The sequence below is a fragment of the Sus scrofa genome, chromosome 4 (genome assembly GCF_054392235.1).
Source record: "Sus scrofa isolate SSC_HxYL_T2T_F1_AM1 chromosome 4, Sscrofa_HxYL_maternal_Yorkshire_Landrace_v2.0, whole genome shotgun sequence".
NCBI lineage: Eukaryota > Metazoa > Chordata > Mammalia > Artiodactyla > Suidae > Sus > Sus scrofa.
Window position 1 is genome coordinate 30,147,598 of NC_139386.1, and position 24,101 is coordinate 30,171,698.

Sequence of the window (24,101 nt, forward strand, 5' to 3'; positions counted from 1 at the left end):
TCGTGTGATAGCTTTGTACCTTGTGTCCCACCCATCACTTCACTTCTCCCATCACATTGAAAGGGGTGTGTGTGTGTGTGTGTGTGTGTGTGTGTGTGTGTGTGTATTTCTATTTCTGCTATTACACTTTGCCCTTCTGGAACGCAGAGGCTATGTTTTATTTATTTTTGTCTTCATGCTTCCAGGCACAATTTTCTTTACATGGTAATGTATAGTATTAAATGTTTTTTGGATATTGGCTGAATGATTAAGCGGCAAAGGTCCCAGTAGCTCTATCCCAATAAATCTCATTTATCTATGTACACACACACTCAAAACTAAGAAAAAAATTAATGGAAAACAGATCACATAGTTTATATTAAATATTGTAAACATATTCATTGTTCTTAACATGAATAATATATAGATAGCTTTTATACCTCTCTTCTGCATACCTAAAAGTCCAATGCATGGCATCCAAGATTATCAGTCCACATTCTGAGGTCCACTAATTGAGCCCAGTTTTTTCATTTCTATGGACAGCAACTTTTCAGATCATTCAAGACTCATGATTGTTTACCACATCTCTGAATAATAATAATATAAAAAAGCAACACAAACTTAACTGATCTAAATGCTGAATTACATAGACGTATGTAAAGTCAAAATTCCTAATTCCTTACTCCTCCACCCCCTGCAGAGAACTGTCATTAGCAGATTAGCAGTTTGGTGCCTATCCTTCCAGACTTTTTTTAATGCATAAACTTAGATACATATGTGTATATAGAGTGTGTGTCTTTACCTATGTGGTTACAGAGATACACACCCATGTAAAATTACATACATGCGTGTATATATGCATATAGATTGTAACTATTTTTTAAATGCTGGGTTCAATTCTACTTATAAAAATTTATCATGGATATATTTATTAAATATGTAATTATATACAGATATACCTCATTCATTGTTAGAGATGCATTAAAATTTGCATTTAGTAGAACTTTTCAATGATGATTTTGAATTTTCATAAATATTAATACATTATCTGCAGATTTTACATTCTCCCCACATCTACATGGGCTTTATAATTTTCATAACCTTGCCAGCCATTTCATTAATCTTGTCTACCTGAGAGATTGTATTGTGCATCTTTTCATTGTTATTGACCATTTGCATTTTTCTTCTGTGACTAGCTTATTTATGTATGTTTCTCATTTTTCTATTAGATTATTTATCTTTATTGCTTCATATAAGCTATTTAATGAATGTTCAAACTTTGTCATATGTGTTACAAATATTTTCTCCAGCTTGTCATTTATTTTTCAACCTATTATTTATAGATGTGTTACATTTTTATATTATAAAATAAATGTATTTTTTTTTTCTTTTTGGCTTCTAGCTTCCAAAATATACTTAGCTTATTCTTATTTACCATAAACTTCAAAATATTTATTTGCCATTGTTTACTTGTAGTCATCTATGCTTCTAGCCCACATTAGAATTATAGAAATTAACCTCATATATTAAAATGTGCTGTGTTTAAGTTAGAAACTTAAAATATAAATTTAACCAGACTTACTATGCCCTTGTTTAAGGAGGGGGAAAAAGTCATTCTTTAAAACCCATGTTTGTAACAAATGTTAACATTGTACAGATGAAAAATAATTTAAAAACTGAAACATCTTTAAGAAAGTTCAGAGAGATAAAAATGAGAAGGTCTCTATGTTTTCAGCATCTTCCTCCTCATTTGGGGGCTATGTTTATACATATAGTGCTTGGGCAACTGTCACTGCTATGAATTCAGTTGCTGCTATGTCAGGAACTCTTTTGTGGGAAACAATTTGAAAGGGAGAGCATTTCCGTGAAATTTGCAAGATGTGTTCAATGATTTGAAATGTTTCCAATAAGATATGTTGGAGGAGGCAGACTGAAAATGAGGGGGAAAAGTCAACCAAAAACTTTAAATAGGGGCTTGTATACATTCACTTGGAACCTTTTACTGAAGTTCAAGGTCTAGATTATTTTGTTTATTTTATTCTTCATTAAAGTGCACCTCTGCCTCAAACTAGAAGTTAAGTGCCAAAATTCTATGCATGTCTCTTCTCAAAGTGTTTCCAGAAAGATGGGAAACAGGAAGTCCTGAGAATCCTGTGAGAAACTCTGTCTTTGAATTTCTAGTTCAATATGAATAGAGGTAGGTGCACAGTTTCATAAATTATCATTTTATGGAACACTAATCCTAAAGGATGCGTTATAATAAGACTATTTAATTTAGGCTGCCAAAACACTTGACAGTAGAATTCTTAACCATGAAATGAATAATAAAAATATACTGAGTATACTCTAGAAAATAGTGCACTGGAGTTTGGAATCAGCACCCAGGTTTTGTATTATGCATTTAAACCTAAACTAAACTTGTTGCTGAAGGCCATCATCAGGGAAAATATGCCTACTTTGTCTATATTCGTGTTGTTTGGAATCAGCACCCAGGTTTTGTATTATGCATTTAAACCTAAACTAAACTTGTTGCTGAAGGCCTTCATCAGGGAAAATATGCCTACTTTGTCTATATTCGTGTTGTCTTTCAGATCCATCTTTGTGTATAGAAGTCTCTGTTCCCAACTGAGGTGGCTTCTCCCAGCTGACCTGGATAGGGGAAATATAAGAGAACCAATTAAAAAAACTCAGGACAAAATAGGACATGATCAATATATTGAGTAAGAAAATTAAATTTAATGGCAGAGGGGTTAAGGTAGAGTGGTGCTTAAGAAAAATCTTAGTTTAGATTTTTTAAAAAACTGGCTTGAAAAAAGAAATTTTGTTTTTATATGTGGAAAAGATCAATAAGTTGAAATATGGGTGAAAGACAAGCTCCCAAAAATAATCGGTTGGAGAGTGGCAGATACTAAAGAAAGTTAAGCTGATGCCTTGATTCTTGGCAAAATATAAGTGGGTGAAAATAGGGAGAGATTATGTTATGCTAAATCGGAGAAATAATTTTCATAGCACTGGGTAGTGGGCAGATTTCTACTCTGACAAGTTAGAAGACATGGCCTTTTATTTTGGTTCTAACAGTATGTGCACAATTTTGTACAGGGTGATTCTTACCTGTAAACTGGGGCTTATAACATCTACTCACTCTGTATCATTATGTTACTTTAAGAATCAAAGATAAAAGGGTTTTAAAATATTACACAACTAAAACGGTGTATTACAACAATGTAATCATTAAGTAGAGTTAATATATGCATGTTTGCATGTTTTCTGACAGAAGAATTTTGGACTCAAACCAATTTGGAAATAGTGAGGAAGGGATAACTTCCCAAGTAGATAGTAATCAATGGATGAGAGTATCAAAAATCATAGTGTTTTCGGAAGGCAAGTATGGAGAGAAGATGGAAGGGATGGATAAGCAGTGTCAAAAAGATACCAGTTTTGCCTGAAGAAGTCTAAAAGGGTGTCATTAATATAAAGGGTCTCCTTTATAGAAATAAAATAAGATTAATAGAGAATTACTAGAGTACAAAAGCTATTAGAGACTCCAAGTAAAGAAAAGAAATGAGAAAATACTGAAAGAGGTAATTAACTAAGACCTGTCATTTGAGAAACAGTGTGACATGTTTCCAGTTTGCTTGTGGTTTTTATGCATCTTTTTTATGCATATATTTCATTCCAAATTCTGTGAGATGTCTGTAATGGAGAGCAGGCTTCTTACTTCTGTAAGCAGTCCTTTGTTTACTTTATATGAATAACTATTTTAAGATGACAGGCTATGTTGCCACCTGTTGATACCTAGTAGTCATAGTGCATTAAAGGTTGTTTGATGAATTACGAAAATTAACATTCTTTCCAACATGCTAAATGTATATTTATTTTACTCAGGAAATACAGCCCTTTTCTTCCACAAGCCACTGTTCAGAATTGTTTCTTTTGACACTAGGACTCCTTTGATCATCTTTCTATTCTCATCTCTTTGCAAACAAACAAAAACATCTCAGATAATACCCATCTTTTAGTACATGTCTTCTTGAACAAAGACTGCATCAAAAGTAGAAAGTGGAAAAACACTGATGCAAAAAATTTTTTTACAAGTGTTATGCCTTAAACAGAAGTTTCCCCTAGCTACTTTTTTTCATCTGAAGTTTTCTCTCTAAAAATAAATCCTTAGAGTAGGAATAGTGTCATTTTATATTTTACGTAGTTCTGAAAGCACTGCTGGCACTTTGCAACTAATAAATGCAAGTTATTACTATAGCATGATATTTCCAAACAAGAATGTTACCTACTAATTAGGAAAACTGAAAAAACTAGAGCTCATCTTATTTTAGGAACAAAATGGTAATTCAGAATTTTTATCCAGTATTTTTTGACTGTGACACCCAAATGTTACTCTTTACATTGTTGTCATTTTAACAGTTAAATTCTAAGGTTTCTTGATAGTATACTATAACTCTTGTGAATTTAAAAGAAAATTTTCTCACAGGTTAACTGACTAGTTTATGGGCATCTTACATCTGATCATTACCCTAGGAAGAGAAACAAAAATAATTAAAAAGTAAACTGAGAATGAACTAAGGCATCCATTGTGATTAATACTCGGATCTGAAGGCCGAAAATGAATAGTCACAGAGAAAACGTCCTCTGGCATCCACAGCATGTACACTAGTCACTTAGCTAGGGGGTGGGATGAACTTTTTAACCAATAAAAAAGTTTTTGTTTTACTTTGTTTTGTTTTTTTTTTTTTAACTACTAATTTTTCCAGCGTCACGTTACTTGACACAGAAAAAAAAAACACTAAAAGACAGTGAATCATAGCTACTCCTTTAGAGATACTCTCTTTCATCTTACTCTGACTTCTTTGCCTAAATTTTTTATTTCCTAAAAATGTTTTGAAAAATATAAAGGACCATCACATTTCTCCCAAATCATTATACCCAAGATCCATTCAAATTCAGTTTGCTTAATGATCAGTCAAGACAGGGATCCTTTCACTGTCCTATAAAATGAAAGCAACTCAGGATACAGTGGCTTTTCTTGCAGAAATCACAGAGCTGCCCCTAGTGGGTCTCAGTGTGACATTTTTGTATGTGAATCTGGGTATGCTACCAAAGATGTTGTCAATTAGTAAGGTCTTATACACAGAAGCATCCCACCCAGTGTTTTTCAGGCAAGGTTCTACAGGCAACTTTCCTTTCATGTTCTGGGCCTTATTGTCTTGGAGGACAGGTTTGTCGGCAGAGATCTGGAACTACCATGAACGTTTCTCTCTACACTTCTTAATCTGTGTTAAGAACAATCAGATATTCCAGCTTGTCCCCTACCACATGGACTTGGAATATTTGGCTGTTCAAATATGCTTGGAGTTCTCGTCGTGGCTCAGCAGTTACGAATCTGACTAGGAACCATGAGGTTGCAGGTTCGATCCCTGGCCTTGCTCAGTGGGTTAAGGATCTGGCATTGCCGTGAGCTATGGTGTAGGTCACAGACGTGGCTCAGATCCCGAGTTGCTGTGGCTCTAGCGTAGGCTGGCAGCTACAGCTCCAATTTGACCCCTAGCCTGGGAACTTTCATATGCCGCGGGTGCGGCCCTAGAAAAGGCAAAAAGACAAAAAAAATTTATATATGCTTTATTTTATGACTTAGGTATTAAGTTTAAAACATTCCCTAGTGTCCCCTTTTTGAAAACTTATAGGAATGATTCAGTGCTATATTTCTCCAAGGTAAATTAAGTGCCCAGTCTGGTCTGTTATACTTGAATAACACCTTGTAAACTAAGGACTGGATGAACCTTCTGCAAATGGAACTGAGAAAAGTAAATAAGGCTTTTCTCTGAGGAATACTAGTATATTATACACTCCATAAAATGTAAATGTTTTTTATTTCCAGTCAATTGCTAGGATCCCAGAGTGCTTCTGCATTCTCTATCATTTTTAATGTGCACTAGGCAAGGGGAATATCCTATGAAGAGTGCTGAGAGAAGAAAAGTTCTCAGTTGAAGATTGCATCACTGAGCAAAGCTTCTCAAGTCCTTTGTAAGACTATGCCACCAGCCTGATGTCTTCCTTTCCAGAACCAATTATTCAGTGACTTGGGAACTTGTGGTGCCTTAGGCCCTATCCTAAAGCTCAGAATGAGAGGTAAATTAGGCTAGTGGTTATGATACAGGACAGGTGTCAAAAATCCCAGGAAATCTAATTAATTATGACTTCGGGTAGGTTACTCTCCAGTCCTCTGGTGTCTGCATCAGTGTTACTCCTTGACCTCACACACCTTTTATGAAATTTAATCACTATTAATGTTTTGAGAATCCCAAACGAGTGAAGAACTATTATTTCTGTTTCTTACTGGATCCATTTCTTTAATGAAAATTATACTGTAATTTCTTCAGACAGGGTCTAATTCAGGGTCTATCTAATTCCTGGATGTAAGATACACCCCAGAAAATAAATTATATTTAAGAAACAAACATTATTCTGATGATAAGTGATGTAGTAATTCTTCATTTGACATGCTATACATAATATTCCTATTATATATATATATATATATTATATATATTGAACCTCTCACTTAAAAAGCTATTTCTGTGGTAAAATACCTAACTAAAAATTCCTAACTTTAAATAAACTCAGGAACCAGTTGAATCACATTTTTTGTGTAGCATTTTAAAAACTAAATCTTATCTTTACTTCCTCGTAGTTTATTAGAACATAAAATCTTAGAAATGGAGGGAAAGCACAAGGAAGAATTGGACACCTTAAAGGAAGAGAAAGAGAATCTTCAAGGTTTGGTTACTCGTCAAACATATATAATCCAGGAACTGGAAAAACAATTGAACAGAGCCACCACCAATAACAGTGTCCTTCAAAAGCAGCAGCTGGAGCTGATGGACACAGTGCATAATCTCGTCAACCTTTGCACTAAAGAAGGTGGTAAGAATTTCTTCCTCACTTTGGTATATTAAATATTGTATTTAATATGGAGCAAGTAATAGTCATCTTTCTAAGTTGCATTAATTGCTGTGTAGAAGCAGCAAGAGAACTCTATTCCTAGAAGCATTTCATGAAGTTTGCACTGATGATCTTCTCATGTTTTTAACTTCAGAGTATTCATAAGCTTGTATTTGTTAATTCACAATATCTTTCTAAAAGAACCTTCTAATTTCTTCTTTTTTATTGGTCTTTTTATCTTTAAATAAAATCTTCTATACTGTCATGGATAAGTATTTTGTATTGTGGTATTAGATACTTAACTATACAGGACAGAAATTAGCCAAAGAGTTCAGAGTGCTTAGGAGAGTTTCAGGAGTGTTCTCATTTTAAAACTATTTCTTTTGCAGAGGAGGATAAGGAAGAGTTCCCTGCACAGAAGGGGAGCTATAGAAGTTCCTAAAAACTATTATGAGGGAGAAAGAATATTTGTTATTTAAAGTCAGTATTAAGATTATTTTTGAACCAGCTATAATAGAAAAAATAAAAATCATTATAAATGAGAAAAAAAGATTATTTTTATGCAGTCCTATATAGTAGTCACCCACATTTATTCTGGGATGTCTTTGAGATAGTAGAAATACAAATTTTTAATATCACTAGACTATCTGAAGCCATTTAACCATCAGAAATATCGCAGGCCTGTGTCTCTTCAGAAGATACCCATCTGTCCATTTGTCCACCCAGCAATTATTGAATAAATGCCTCTGTGTGCACTTGTCCACTTCAAACAGAACCTCTCCTGAGCCTTAGAAAAGCTCTTTAAAGTTTGGAGTTTAAGGTCGTCTTCTGTAGCTCTGCTCACTAATCAGTTTTTCTGTGAGTGAACATAGAATGGTAAATGGTGATGAGTGAAAGTGAACAGTACTTATAACCTAAAGTTATAGCTGTCATTAAATTGTAGATTATGTGACCATTCATGTAATGGTTCGGTGTGCATATGCAACATACATAATGTGGAGGCCCCTTTAATTTAATAGAAGATTTGAGCTATATGAAAAAAAAATAGCTCAATTCCATACTCTTATATATAGATATGAATACAGAGGATAACTTCATATCAAGGGATCTTGTTTTAAAGACATTTCACATTTCTCTATCTATTACATGCCATTACCTTGAGTTATAGCTCCTTTAGTCTAAACAAACCCTTAATATACTTTGTAAAGAATATATTTTAAACAGTGTGTTCCCAGAGCTCCATTTGGGCATGCTCAGAAATGTGATTGGGAAGGGAAAAACCTGCTAATCAGTTAGAGCCTGCCAAAACCTTGAACTAGAGTCCACTGGAAGGAAAGCATGGTAGAATTTTGCCAGAGAATTTTAATAAAGCTCATGAGTATTTAGAAATTAAGTATTAATATGAGACATATCTATTCTCATATTGAACTGAATACATTGGGGAAAGATTGGAAACATATTTTTCTTATCATTCTGAGATGTAATGCACATGAAGTTGAGTAGGGTTTTTTTTTTGTTTTTTTTTTATGTTGTTAGAAATATCAAGCCCTGGTGATTCTCACAGAGCTCATATATCTGCCTACTTATCATAATTTCACTTATTTTCTAAGTATTTGTGCAATAAATATGTCTTTAAACTTTTCAAAATTAAAATTCCTTGCTAGGTTTGGTCTTTGGGTGCAACATCAGGCAAGCAATTCAAGAAACATAATTTATCGAACAGCTGTGATGGCACTCCTGATGGATGCTACCCATTGCATCCACTCAGGGTATGAGGAAAATAACTATGTCTATTCTATGATATAACATATCCAAAAAAAATAATACTGAGACAGAAATTGTCTGATACTTCAGGCCTCTAGACATGTATTTTCTTTTTAATGATAAAATCCTAAAATAAATCCTGTTTTAATTGTAGGGTTTGTAATCCTAATGTAAGTTTATTGCCTTATTATCCAGTGGGTTCCGTGCTCTTATAAACATAGATTTTATTTGCTTTGTATTAATCTTTTTTCTTCTTTAATCCCACAGGTAGGTATTGTACTAAGTATTTGGTCATTTAAGAACTCATAAGAGACACAAAAATGGAAACTGCCTCTCATTAAAGTTTCCATCAAGATTTTAATTCTCTGAATATCCTCATTTTCGCTCACACCGTACTGTTTAGTTATGGTGAATTTAAAATTTTAGGTTACTAATAGTGTGATACTAGAATAAATATGAGTCACCAAAATGAAGTTTTATTTCATTCTAATTCTAAAATACAAAAGTAAAATCTTTGCCTACTTATGAAAAAAGTTCATTTAGTAAGTAGATTTATTATTTCTCAAAGATTATATGTAAATATTCTACTTTTAAATATAAATATATGCAGATATGCCTACATCAGTATATCACAATAAATACATCAATTTTCTAAAATGTATATTTTTAAAACACGAAGATTAGTCTTCTGAAAGATTTTCTGAAAACGTTATGAACTGTGTCATAATCCAAAAAGTTAAAAGTTTTAATTGACCTTAACAGTCCTCTTGTTCTAACTTGACTCAGTGATATGTGAAGATAGCCTGAATTTAATACTACAAAGCATGAAAAAAAATTCTGGTGAGTTTTTTTCTGTCATTGGCAACTAGTTTGACTGCTGTGAACTTTTTCATCATTTATAACGTCAAGATAATTATCGCTACCTCACAACAATATAGATAGGATTAAATTAGGTACTTAATATAAAACCAAAAACATATGACATAGTTGATTCATTAAACACTGGTTCTTTCCTTTTCCTTCAAAAGATAAGATTTACCTAAACACAGATTTATTAAGTGCTATCTGTAAGTAAAACTTCTTTTATGAAAAACATTTGAATACAGTGCTCTAGAGTGTCAGACTATTGCCAGTCATCCAAGCCCATTCTTTTTATTTATTTATTATTTAGTCTTTTTGTCTTTTCTAGGGCTGCACCCAAGGCATATGGAGGTTCCCAGGCTAGGGGTCTAATCGGAGCTTTAGCTGCCGGCCTATGCCAGAGCCACAGCAACACAGGATCTGAGCCGTGTCTGCAACGTGCACCACAGCTCATGGCAACACCAGATCTTTAACCCACTGAGTGAGGTCAGGGATCAAACCTGCCACCTCATGGTTCCCAGTCGGATTTGTTAACCACTGAGCCATGATGGGAACTCCCACGCCTATTCTTTTTAGCTTCAATTTTTCTAATCTCTAGCATGGAATCATAATACATACCTGAAGAGTTTGTAGTAAGAATTAAAAGAAGTTTGTGTGAAACATAGCATCAGGGCCTATAGTAGTAGTTTTGTTTAGTTTCACAGAACTTTTCCTAATAAAACATTAACGTCATAAAATATATTTAAGCTATGTACAGTTAATTGACACATTTTCTGAAATAATTCAGCAAACCTTCCTCTTCTAGTTCTGAACAGGCAGTAGTGGTATCTTAAGCAGATAGTCTTTACACACTGGATTGCATCTATCTTGTAAGACATTTATTTTTGTCTAACCTTTGTCATCAAACACTTGATCACATTTATCCTTGAAACATTACTACTAAAGAAATATTGCTCTCAGTGTTATCATAGCATCAGAGCCTAGCTGATTGCTTCACGTTTTTGGCAATTCACAGCTAATGTGAGAATTAAATAGTTTACATTGATAATGCCATGGAAATAAGGTTTGGAACTCTAGAGGAGGATAATCAGGTACTGTGACTGTCAGCATTGAGCAGTCATCTCTGTTCAGAGGTCATTAAAGCATCATCACATACCTTGAGCACACATGTGGCAAACATTGTATTATGTGATCAAGAATTTAATTACTAACAAACCATTAAAAAAAGAAAAAAATAAATAACAAGAAAATAGTATTTAAGCTTAATCATAAAATTACATTGGCTGATTGTCTTACTGTTCAAATCAGCTTGGCACACACTTGTGCTATACCAAGATATGATTCATAAATTTATCATTCAAAAAATAGTTATATAGCAACTTTTCTTTCAGATTATCTTCTGGCGATAAGGATATTCTCCCATTTTTATTTAACAAATATATGTTGAGTTCCTATAGTATGGCCGATACTATTCAGACCACTGAGAAGAGAGAAAGATGTACTATCTGTGACTTAAAGAAAACTAGAATGTGGTGGGGAAAGAGGTAAATGAACAATTATATTCTGTAATTGTTTGCCAGAGGAGAGGCCAAGGTTCCAGGGTACTAGTGAAACACACAGAAGGAATATTAAAATCATGGTAGAGACAAAAGGATGAGGGCAGAATCCAGCATCTTCAGGATCTTAAGGATTTTGTTGAATGCTTATTATGATTCAGGCATTGCTTAAGCTTTATGTGTATTAACTTAGTCCTCACAATAAACAGTATGAGGGAACTACAATGGTTAGCCCCATTTTATAAATTCCACAGGCAACTTGAGTTTGCCCACATTTACTTAGCTAGAAAAGGTTGATCTAGGATTAAAACATAGGCAGGATGGCTCTAATGGGGAGAGAGTAGCCAAGACTTCAAAATGAAGAAAACAGAAGAGCATAAACAACATGTGTATTTGCCAGGAGTCATGAGGATGGAGACGTACATCCAAATATATAGCCTCATTCTCAGAACTGAAGGCAGAAAAACAGTGATAGATAAGGTTAGAAAGGTAAACAAAAGGAGATCCAAGAAGCTGCATTTCCCCCTTGAAAGCAATAAGGAGTCATTGTCAGTATATAAGGACAAAGGGGACATTTGCATTTTAGGAAAATCAATCCAGTCACAATATAGGAAGAATAATGCATTGGAAAGTTTACAAGCCTGGAAGAAGAGGAACCAGATGGATGTTTTGCCATTACTAAAATAGTAACAGATACTTGAATACAAGCCAATCTTCTGAGCTCTTTGCATATATTAATTCATTTAATTCTTATAACAACTCTATATGCCAAGTGCTATTATTAACCTTATGTGACAGATAACAAAAGTAAGCACAGAAAGGTAAATAATTTCCAAATATTAGACTGCTAGCAATTGAGCTAGCTGAGATTTGGACTCATAGTCTGGTTCTTGAGTCTACATTATTCAGTATACTCTGATGAGGAGAAAAAGTAGAGTTGATGGTTTTCATCAGATTCTCAAAAGGATCTTCTAGAAGGGAAATAAGGAGGTCAGGATCAAACCAGGGCAAATGGAAAGACAGGTGGAGGGGAAATTTGTGAAAAAAAAAAAAAAAAAAAGAATCAGAATCAATAAGAAATAATTACTTACTAGAAGTAGAGTTAAATATATAATAAATTCCAAGTTTCTGGGTTGGCTAAAGAGAATGTTGATGATATTCCTTAAAAATCAGCAATATGTGAAGAGAAATAGGCTTAAGGAGGAAAGATTTAGTTTGAGGCATATGGACTGAGATAACTGTGGGACAGTTAGGCTCTGGAAGTCTGAGGAATAGGAGTCTGAAATTCAGGAGCAAAATCCTGCTGACCTTATAGGTTGGTGTGTCCTCAGAGGAGACAAGTGATAAAGCTATGCAGCAAATGACATCATTGAAGGTGCATATAAAGCAATGACTCAGCCAGTTGGGGGTTATAAATTTATTCAAGAATCTGATAAAAAACCATCCTACTTTTCTTTCCCACTTAGTGCAAATACCCAGGCACAAGTCTGTGTCCAATTTCATACTTTACAGAATGAATTACAGAAATACATAAAATGTAGAAATTACATAAGATATTATTAACCCATTTAAAAATAATTAGAATGTAAAATCAAAGAAAATTGGACATTCTTTAAGGGACAGATAAAAGGAGACTAAAATAGGCATTATGGCAGGGAGAAAAGACTGTTATGGAGGATCTTATTTTAGTGGCAAATAAGCAGAAAGATCAAATAAAAAATCAGACTGAAGTGAACTTTAAAACTGGGATGTGACCCTCTATAGGGAGAGTTTGGGTGAAATGTAGAGTTCAATTGCATAGATTGAAAACTATAATTAAAAAAAAAAAGTAAAATGAATAAAATGAAATAAAAACAAAAAATGTTTACTCACATCCAAATGTTGAATGCAAAAGGATAGATATCAGTTCTGGTAGAGAAGCATAAGAGAAACTTAAAAATGAAAGCAAGACACATGAGCATGTTTATATACTTAATTCCTTATTATGAAGTATAAAAATTTCATAAGGAGCTTCTCTTAAAGTTCATTTTGAAATTTTCTTTCACATCACCTGAAAGACATACTGACTTGATACTACAAATTTTTAAGAGATCTCGATTATTTGGTTTAAAGTGTCTTTCCCAGAGACTGATTGCAGTGGTACGGAACGTTTGATCATTATTTTTGGTCTTCTGGCCTTCTGAAAGGGGGAAATGAGGCATTTGCTTCCTTTCCATTGCTGAGAGGACATTTGGCTCTGTTCTCAGAATAATTCTACCATCTGAAAGGAATTTACCTCCCATGTAGTGTCTATTGAGTTTGTGAAGTAAATCATTCAGTCAAGGGATGAGATAGCTTGAACTCCTGCAAGTCCCTTGAGTTAAGAATGACTCTTAAAAACATCACAAGTGATGAGAGGAAATTAAAACTTTTTGAATGTCACTCATATAAATATTGATAAAAAAGAAAATATTTTTATTGACTTAGTAAAATATTTGGTTTTTCGTGGACTACTTGTAATGCACAATTTAACATTAGGTGGGAAGAGAAAGAAAAATACAGGAAGTTATCTGCTGAACATTACAGTGAGCACTTGTTTCCATTTAATGAGGGAAATGCTTTATCTTGACAGAAAATTATATGTCAAACATTTACAATTTCCTTAAAATGAACCACACTTCTAGCACTTCCTTTCACAAAACCCAATGGCTTAAGGAGAAAGTGACTATTTATTTTTGAGAAATGGTACATTTTTCTTTTTTCAGTGGAGCATGTTATCTGCCTTTTGAAAAGTTGTAATTTCTGTTAAAAAAATTGTGTGAATAGCAGATAACCAAACTAATGATAACAAAATAAAAAAATAATATAGTTCTTGACCTCTCCCATGAACTATTTCTAAACCATATCTTTTGGGGGAGATTTTAAATTTTGTGGTTAATTCTCTTTTGGAATTAGAGTTTCAGTTTCAGAATCTAGGCTATCTGAAATGGAAAGGGATATCTCTTGTTTCCAGCTGGGCCTGGAAGTTACCAGAGTGAAAGGCCATGCAAAAAAAGGGTGTTACCTTGATGTTCCAGCATTACTATGAACAAACTCCATTCCTTCTCCTGTACTTTCATGGTCTGGTTGGCTAAAGAAGCACAAGATATTTTAACTAAATCAAGTCCTGGACTCATCCACTCTCAAGTAAAATTCAGCAGTATATTTTCTAAGTCCAGGGACAAAATAGGATAGTGGGTACTGGTTTCAGATAGGCTATAGTACTTTGTACTAAGCCAAGTAGTACTTATAATTACTCAGAGAGAAAGTGAGGAAAAAACATTCTGTCAACATAGTTCAGTATGTATGCGTCACAGCAACCATAGAGTGAAACACTTATGACATTTCATATGCTTTAAGAAGGGAGCAAAAAGAAATAAGCGCTGAAAAATGTTGCTAAAGTACAGGTAGGCTTAAAAATATATAAACCAAATATTAATTTTTAGCATAATATTTTTCCAAAAGTCAAATGCAAAGAAGCTTTGAAACTGTTGATTAAAAACATTTTTGGCTTTCTATGGGAACTCATTTATTTTCAACTAAAGAATATCAATAGTATGACTGCCTCTAAGTGTATTGGAATCTCATCCTACTACTGGCTTGTATGTTCACATTCTGAGTGGGACCATTTCTGGTAAGGAATTACACTGATAGGTGACCTACCTAGAATAGATAAATAAATCATAAGATTTTGATGATTTTATGATGAGGTTAAATATTAAGTATAATACCAATTAAGTCTAACCTCTTTTAATTTTACCATGTCTTCGAATGTACTTATAATTATTTTTAGGTGTGAACACTTTGTTTTCACAACTGGCATGAGTTCTTTTAAAACAGTGAATCTGAAGTGGGAGGTTAATTTTTAAGTGGAGATTTTTTTCCAAAGAAAGGTCTTGCTGATGCTTTAGCCCCGTGTACACACTGGCAATTGTGCAAATAAACCAAATCTTAACCATAATTGATCCAACCCATATCCCTAGAACTAGGACTAGATTGAGATGGTCTCCTCACCAGTGTCTCAGAGGAGCTATTATATATGCCATTGAGAGGGCAGGTCATGGTGGTCTGGAAAGAACAGGAACAGGAATAATGACTTGAGGAAACCCCCAATTCAGAGTAGAATCCTGATTATACCCCCCCAGATGATAAAGTAGTGTTATTCAAGTATATTTCACCACATGAGTAAGAATCAAAGTGACATACCTGTGGTAACCATCAACCTTTATTTATTTAAAACTTTGAAGTGACTTTTTTGGGAGTAGTTTTCAAAAGCATCTGGCAGCAACTTGCCATGTTTATGGCATTGGTCAAAGACTTTCATTCCATTTTTAATGGCTTTTGCTGAAATCAATTATTTGTCTATTCATAATAGAGCACGAAAGATGCCCTTTAAACCTTCCCACATGCATGAGAAATCTTTTGTTCAGAATCAGTATATTCCAGTCAGGCTGAAAACATTACATGGGAAATTAGTATATATTAAACACCTGAAATATATTTGTTAATAAAATGACTTCTAAACAAATGGCAAGGGTTATGTAGCACTCATAACTGCCTATCAGGGTGCCCAGAGAGAAAATACAGGAATGAATTTTATAAAAAATGAATGATGACTTGATTAAACAAATGTATAAAAATCCATTTTCAACTTTGTCATTCTTTTCATTCTTAGTTGTTCTAGTGTAATATGCATTGTATATTCAGTTATATATGTGAGTCACTTCACATTAGCGAAGTGTTAGAAAATTTATTTTAGTATACTAATCAAGCTAAAATACAAAAATGCAAAATTACTTCACGTTTTATTATTCTGCACTGAAAAACATACCATGAAATTACTAGTTCACCTACATGCATGTTCACATGGATTTAATCATATGTGTATCTTATGTGGATTTCTCAATTATTAAAAATGTGTATTTACCTACAGTTATATGTAGTGAGTAATATATTCTTCAGATAATTTATCTCTTTAAGTAGAAAATTTTAAAATATTATGATGGCGAATTTTCTGCAATGTTTTTGTCCTCTATTGTTCCTCTAAGAGAAGATTAAATAAATGTAAAACTTTGTCTAATAATTTAATTCATTATCATCAGCATGAATTAATTTGAATCATAATACCATGATGCCTTGGAAAAGTATATGATCATCTCTTCTATTATATACCACCCAGACTTTGATTTCTTATTTTTGCTTCCTTTTAAAATTTTACTATTTTTCCCTCAGGTGCACAAAGAAGCTTATCAATTTTTTCATTGTTTTCAGGCCTGATTCTAGAAGATGAACACAAAGCACACATTTACATCCCCACTCCTACCTTACCAGCCTTACTAAACTTGTGGCTTCTAGCAAATGGCCAAAGGCTGGGGATCAAGTAATTAGGCTTCTAAGAATAATATATAAAACCAATGTGGCTAAATCCTGGTCAACATGACTTTTAGGGTATGCACATTGTTAAATCCAATGTGGCTGCTCAGAGATCTCTTACTTCCTAATCCTCTCTTTGCATTTGAAGTTGTGGACTATCACTGAGAACTCCCATATCACAGAAGATTCTGCTGCCTGTGCCTCTCTTCTATCCTCATCTCATCTCAACATTTTTCTTCTTTTCTATCATTTCTGGCTCCTGTCATTCTTCCCATACTTCCTGCTTCCTGTTGTACCCATTCACAATTAAGGCCTGTCCTGATTCACCTAAGACATTAAGTGGGACCTTGTCAGCTGATATAAGGATTGCTAGGGATTCACCCTGCGACAGATGACATATTAGAGTTTTATTTGGGCTTGACTTTACTTCAGAAGCCAATAAGTAGTTTAAGATTTTTGGCTTCATAGTTAAAGACTTCCACTGCTTACCACTGCTTATCTTTTGGTGAAGTTAGATGGAATCTCAGATCTCAGTTTTCTCATATATAAAATGAAACATGATAAATCCATCTTATAAGATGTTTATGTGTGAAATGAAATGAAACATATAAAACATTCTTAGCACAAGAAATTCAGAGTTGAGTATATAGTGGGTATTCAGTCAATGCCAGTTGATTTTTAACATGATCATGATTATTATCATTCATTAAGATGATAGTTAAGATTTTATACATTACCTACAAAAGATAACACATAAAGAATTTAAATGAGCGTAAAAACAGTCCTTTTTACAAAAATTTTAATTAAAATAATAATGCAGCAAGTAAACAATATTCAAGTGTTCCCTTATATGACCGTCAATAGAATAGTGAGGAAAAAGAATAGTAGAATTTTTAAAAAGAAAGCTTTTAGCTACTTAACCAAAGACTTCAAATTTAAAGTATTTATAAATATATTATTTTTTATATTGTTAAGTAGCAATTTATATTTTGTGTATAAATTATATATATAAATTAGATTAAACCATAGGCAATTGCCATAGGTTAGGTACAATCATGCTGAGATATCAGCCCACAGATATTTAGGTTTTCATGCATATGTTTTGAACTAGATAAAATACCAACTTTGAAACTTATATTTTAGAAGCTTAGAGCTTTTATGTGTTTATATAGCTATACTTATGTATTTATGAAAACATTTGTAAGTCTCACTCACTCACCCACAACATATTAACATGTTGAATATTGCTTACAAACCTTTTAAAAATTTCTCCACCCCTTTGAAATGCAAAGTATTCCTTCTTCCACTTCTAAAATTCCTTTCAAATGAATTAAGATACCAGGGAATTTTTTCAAATGGCCTTTCCATGGAATGCCCACACACCTGGCTGAAGAGCAGAGAATCTAATCAGTTGTTTTGCACCTTGTCAGATAAGCTGTTTTACTCTTAAGAATATTCAGTTACTTTCAGTGACCTGTTGTGTTGAAAAATCACAGCTCAGGGTCTTTTCCCAGTACTATGATCTCGTTAATGCTGATGGCCCCAAAAGTATCAAAAGGATTATTCTTAAAATACTAACTTGATCTACATACATTCTGATGTTTGTTAAATACTGTAGAGAGATGAATGACTAGTTACATCTAAAATTTAAAAAGAATGATTGAAGAATTGATCCCTTTACACCAATTTATTAGGAAATAAGTAGGATCAAGGGCTCCTGCTTTTTATATTGCCTCTGGTAGTAAGGCTGATTGTCTTCTGTGTTCTCTGCTAGATTTTCTGAGAGTCAGAATTAACAATTCCACATTCCAGGAAGTTTTCTCTTGAGGGTTCATCTGAACTGAAGTGACCCTCTTCTTCTTCAGCTTTCATGGTTCTTCCCTGAAGTCAGCCTATTGGCAGATAAGCCATCTGGATTTAAATTGGTTGAGCAAATGGAGGAGAGGCCAGATAAATTTAACAGCTTCTGGAGTTAGCGTCTCAGGTTGCTTATTGACTCAATGTTGGCTAGTGAAAGACAGACATGCACCTGCATGTGTCCTTCTTCTTTCCCTTTAGATCACAAAGATGTGGTTGTATAGATAAGGAATGAATAATGATTCCTTTCTAAGACTTTCTAGATTTATTTGCTGATATTGGTGTGGGTAAAGTCTTTGAACTGGCATAACAAGCTCTTAAAATTTAGTTCAGATAAGCTTTTTTACATGTTTTATTCATTCAGGTGTTATCGCTTCTGAACAGCCTTCCCCATGTCTACCTGTCAGAAATAGAATGTAGTCCCTGTACCTATTTCCAATGCACTTACCTCCAAGACAACACTTGTGTGTATTATCTCTATTTGGTATTATATTTAAACTGGTAGCATTAGACTGAGAAACTATTACTAGCCATCTTGTGGCCAGGTAGAGAGTCAATAACAAGTGAGTCAAGATAAAGATAAGGAAACCAATTCTTGATCACACTATGTGGAACCTGATCATGCTTTCCTTAAAGCTCAATCCTAGATTGTTTACATGATTTAATAAATTATCTCTTTGCTTAAGCCAGCTTGAGTTGGGTTTTTCCCTATCATGGAAAATACTAATCATGAATCTAGCTATCATAGGCTATCATAGAAGACCTACTAATGTTTTTTCTCTCATCAGACTGTGATCACATTAAGGGCAGGTTGTGTTTTTCTTATGTCTGTATCTCCATTGCCTGGAAAAAGTCATGCAAATAGAAAATGTTTAATCAATATTTATTGAAGTTGTTAAGACAGGATGAGCTAAACTATGAAGGGACAGGAGGCAGTCTTTTTCTTTGAGAGATCAACTAAAAAGCCTCAGTCTATATGTCTTGTATTTAGGCTTTCATTGATTTTTTTTTTATGATATCACCTGAAGGAGGATAGAGGGATCAGTAGGAGAAAAAGAACACAGGCTTTAGAAGGAAATATTAGGTAACATTAAACAAATGAAAATTGGAGTAGCATCAGTAACTGCTCAAAAGACAAGTAGAAATGTGGGTCTGGAGATTAAGAGAGAAGCAAACACAGAGTGTCAAAAATCCTTGTGTCTTAGAAATCTTCTGTATAGAAGTTTGGAGCCGGAGTTCCAGCTGTAGTGCAGCGGGTTAAGAATCTGACTGCAGTGGCTTGAATTGCTGCTGAGGCCAAGGTTTCATCTCTGGCCCAGCACAGTGGGTTAAATGATCCAGTGTTTCCACAGCTGTGTCATAGTTCACAACTGAGGCTCAGATTTAATCCCTGGCCCTGGAACTTCCATATGCCATGGGTGTGGCCATAAAGCAGAAGAAAAAAAAATCTTGAAGCCATGGTAGATATTACGAAAAAAGCAGGTGAATAAGGAATAGAGATCCAAAAATAAAATCTTGATGAACATCTATTGGTAGGTGAGAAGAGGAGGAGAACTCAATGAAGAAGAAAGAGAAAGGACAATTAGAGTAGTAGGAAAGGGACTAAGAGAAGTCAACACAAAAGGCAAAGGGAAAGATGGGCAAAGACCAGCTTCTGTAGAGAAGTAAGTGGAGGAGATGTTTTAAATGGTTTTGTAAACAGTAAAATAAAGTTGTATATAAAGAGTGAGAGAAGACAAGAGTGAGACTTCAGTCTTGAAGAAAGTAGAAAAATTTGAAATAGACTTTCCAGGAAATGTAATAAAAAATATTTTAGAAAGGACCAAAGATTTGACTGAGCAGAACAGAGAATACAGCAGAGTTTAGAAAGCACACATTTGAATGGCATTAAATAATATTTAGTGTTTGCAATCTAGAATTAGGGGTGAGAAAGTGAATAAACATGCTTCCTTAGGGTGGTATTTACCTATATGTGGGGTTAGTGAATAAAAGGACAGTGGAAGAAGAGTACTAGCAAATCCATTTGAACCATTCTTTAGTGCCCTACCCTCAGACTGAAGATAGGAAGAAAGAAAAAGGAGGGTAGGAAGAGGCTAATAGTGGTGGGGCTCTAGACTCTCAGTTAGAAGAAAGACAAACTCATTAAAAGTTAAAGAATGACAGGGGAAAAATAATATGTGATCAAAGAAGGAACTCTAAGATGTAAAGATCTTTGAAAAAAAAAAAACTCATGCTTTTAAACTAGTGTATTATTATAACAATTTAAACCACATTTACAGAGAGATAAAACACTCTATCAAGTATGTAGATTATTCCTCCTGCTGTGTCCAGTTGCTGCCTCTTTTGTCTTTTTCCGTCAGATTTTTCATATCTGTTTCTTGTCATTTATCTTATATTCCTCAAGGCATTATCTTCTACCTTATTGAATCTCAAGAACTCCTACAAAAATTTATTCTTAGTTCTGATACTTGTAATGTTAAGTAAATTTATCTCTGTTTTCGTCTTTCTGTTTTAAAATCTTGACTGTGTATCCAGTTTTACAATTTAACACTGAATTTCAGAATTCTCCAGTACTCAACAAAGGAAATAGTCATGCAAATTGAAATTACGAAATATAATATCATATGTCATTTCAATCAAGGTAATCTCTAATTCTTAACTATTCATGTAAAGCTTACAATACACAGCAAAATTAGATTACCTCAATTTTTTTAGACTTAACAATGACCTGATGTAGTCAATGAATACAATAAGCCAACTAGCCAACTTTGAAAGGGAGAGGCCAGTTTAATATAATCCTATACAGTATAGGATTATATTGTAACATCCCTGCATTTAGTCAGCCACAATATTTGGATTTGAGGGTGGAAGACAGCATCATCCACCACTCTAGTGACTGGATTGACTAGTCTTCCATAGCCTGAGTATCCTTTCTGTAAGAAGGAATAATAATGTTGCCCTTAATAATATTATTACCATATAACAACTGTCATTTCTTGAGTACTTACTATAATTCAGTTACTCTGTTTTACGTAATTCATATATTTGCCTCAGAAATAAGTATAAGCGCCCCACTTTATAGACAAAAAAAGAAAGAAAACCTGTGAAGGTCAATTTGCCCTTTTAGAAGCGGTCTTCAAACCATAGAATATAATATAAATATTAAAAGTAAGCTCCAAATGAAACTTTTAAATTGATTTTAAGTGCTAGTACTCTAAAATGTAACATGGATCAAACTTTCAAGCATACTGTTTACTAATTAACAAGTAATTAAAAACAAGCTAAGATTTCTAGAAATAGTGGCATTTCTTCTGGAAAGAATGTGTTTGAATTTTTCAAAAATATCAAACTATATTTCAAGAAATGAAATATCTACCTCAGATATGTTTTCATAGCAACCACAAATCCATAGTATAACCATAGTCCCACTTGTACCTTTTATGGTAGAATACTCAAACCATTTTTTTAGTTATAGGACTTACATTCATACTTTGAACATGATTTTTTACAAATTAGTTTCCAGAAAAATAAGACAATATCCAACTATTTCATTTTTTCTCTATTATTGAAAATGTATGTGAAATAGTTTCCCTCTTCCCACACAACAGCCTCTTCACCCACATCACCCTGAAAAGGAAAAGGAGAAGGGAGGTGGCAGAGAAGTGGGAAAGGAATAATTCTCCTTACATAACTAAGGGAAGGCAGGAAGTGGTATATTCAGCAAGAGAAGTGTTTTCTCCTTAGATATGTGATTTTTTTTCCATCTCTCACCCAAAAAAGAAAAATGGGTTTACTGTTGAATGCCTCTTCACCACATCTTCCTGCGTTCTTCATCCTCTTAAGGGATTATAAATTTTAGTTAGTATTTCTTTACAACAACTTCTGTTATGTCTAATTTTGTTATATGCAGTTTTTCAACAGAAGAGTAAGCATTTAAAATTTAGGAAGTTTTGTTTTAGACAGATAATAGTCCATTAGCTTAAAATAAGTAAGCATAAGTGAAATGCAGTGATGTTTTTGAAAACAAGATTTTTGTATGATCCATTGACATACATACCCAATGCCATCAAATATTTATGTATTCATTTTTACTTGCCATGTGCATACATTCTGTGCAGTGTTTCTTCACTATTATATGAACTGTTAGTGCTCTGATTACTTATTCTGTGTTGATATTATAATTGTGATGATGGTGTTTAGAGGCAGTTATTAATATAAGTAGGCAAAACCATTAGTGCAGACATGAGTTATACAGAAAAACATAAGGCTATTAAATGTTATGATTCTATATTTTTGTTATGACAACATATCTGATATAGATATTTCATTTCCTTGAGATATAATTATTTTTGAAATTTTAAAATAGTTATATTGATATAGTCATTCTTTCTACTTTCTGTTTATTTTTAATTACCTATAAGGTAGTAACATCTTACATCTTAAATTTAAATCAGGCTAGTGTTTTAGACTGTTAGAGCATTTAATAGCAATTCTAAAACCTTGATTCATAGTTAACCTTTGATATTATTATTTTAAAAGACCATTCTGACTCAGAGTGATCGAAACCCAGTAATTATTAAATAAGCAGAAACTTTAAGGGCAAGATTATAAAACATCTTAATCTTAACTTCAAGGAAAAGGCTAATGAAGAAAATCGCTGAGATAATATATATTTATTATAAAATACTAAATCATAAATATTTTATAAATATACCACCTATATCCTTAGCTAAGGACTGGTAAATATTAGTCATTTTTGTATTTTGATCTCATTAAGAACTTAATAATGGATGAAACTCAATGAATGAAGTAAAATTCTTTTCAGTAGAGACTATCTCTAATTTTTTTCCACTTCTAGCCTTTACTGAGCCCTTCCACGTATATAAATTAAATCTTGTTCATTTTTGTCATTCTATATTTGTGTCATCTGCTTGATAGTTTAACTTCAGGGGATTAAATGAAAAACAAAGTTCACTTGCCTTTTCATTCTAGATAGTTAAATTGGGTCAGAGACTTCTTTCTATTTTTATTTTGAGAGGTTTTTTTAATGACAATTTTTAGGCAATCTTCAGTGTAAAGCCACAGAAAAATAGTAGAGCCTATTTTTAGCATCTTAAACCTCCGTATCATATTTTTATGTCTGAATTTATCTCCATCTCTTTCTCCTCCAAAAAAGTTTTAGCATTCTTTCAAACTTCCGTATATGAAATGTAGACAAGAACATATTAGAAATTTGGTGCGAACATTGGCATAATTGTTACAAGTTCAAAGTATTACATGATCAGTTCATCTGTCCCTTGAGTTATGTTCTGGAAGTTATAGAGAAAAACAAGATTTGACAAGTTAAGCAAAATATAAAGAATATGCAGTTATAAATTGATCTATAGGTTTTTCTTATAGTTTTGTAATTCTGAGTCACCTCAAATCTAGTATTGTTCTTACGTTTGATTTTCAGTAATCGCAATATTGACATTTGTTTGGAAGAAATGAAGACTTGCTTAGGTATACTTAGAGTCCATTTGGGCACTAATGGTACTTATATTCACATATTGCAATCTTTTTTTTTTTTTTTTTTTTTGCAGTTTTACTAAAGGGAGGAAAAAAAGAGGAAGAAAAACCATTTAGAGACTGTGCAGATGTATATCAAGCTGGTTTTAATAAAAGTGGAATCTACACTATTTATATTAATAATATGCCAGAACCCAAAAAGGTAAAACCAGAAGTGTTTGTTTATGAGAT

At 33.3% G+C, this 24,101-nt stretch overlaps 1 protein-coding gene across 9 annotated transcripts in view; it reads left to right on the top strand.

The window, feature by feature from the left end:
* Nucleotides 1-24,101, top strand: part of ANGPT1 (angiopoietin 1) — a 301,007-nt gene that overhangs the window by 192,234 nt on the left and 84,672 nt on the right. For 5 of the 9 annotated variants that reach the window (XR_014842854.1, XR_014842855.1, XM_021088685.2 and 2 more), the window contains exons 4-5: nt 6,683-6,912; nt 23,945-24,072. Coding sequence is in view for 6 of the 9 variants with exons in the window: in XM_021088685.2 (XP_020944344.1) it covers nt 6,683-6,912; nt 23,945-24,072 (358 nt within the window). In the remaining 3 variants the exon portion in view is untranslated. 9 annotated transcript variants of the gene reach the window in all.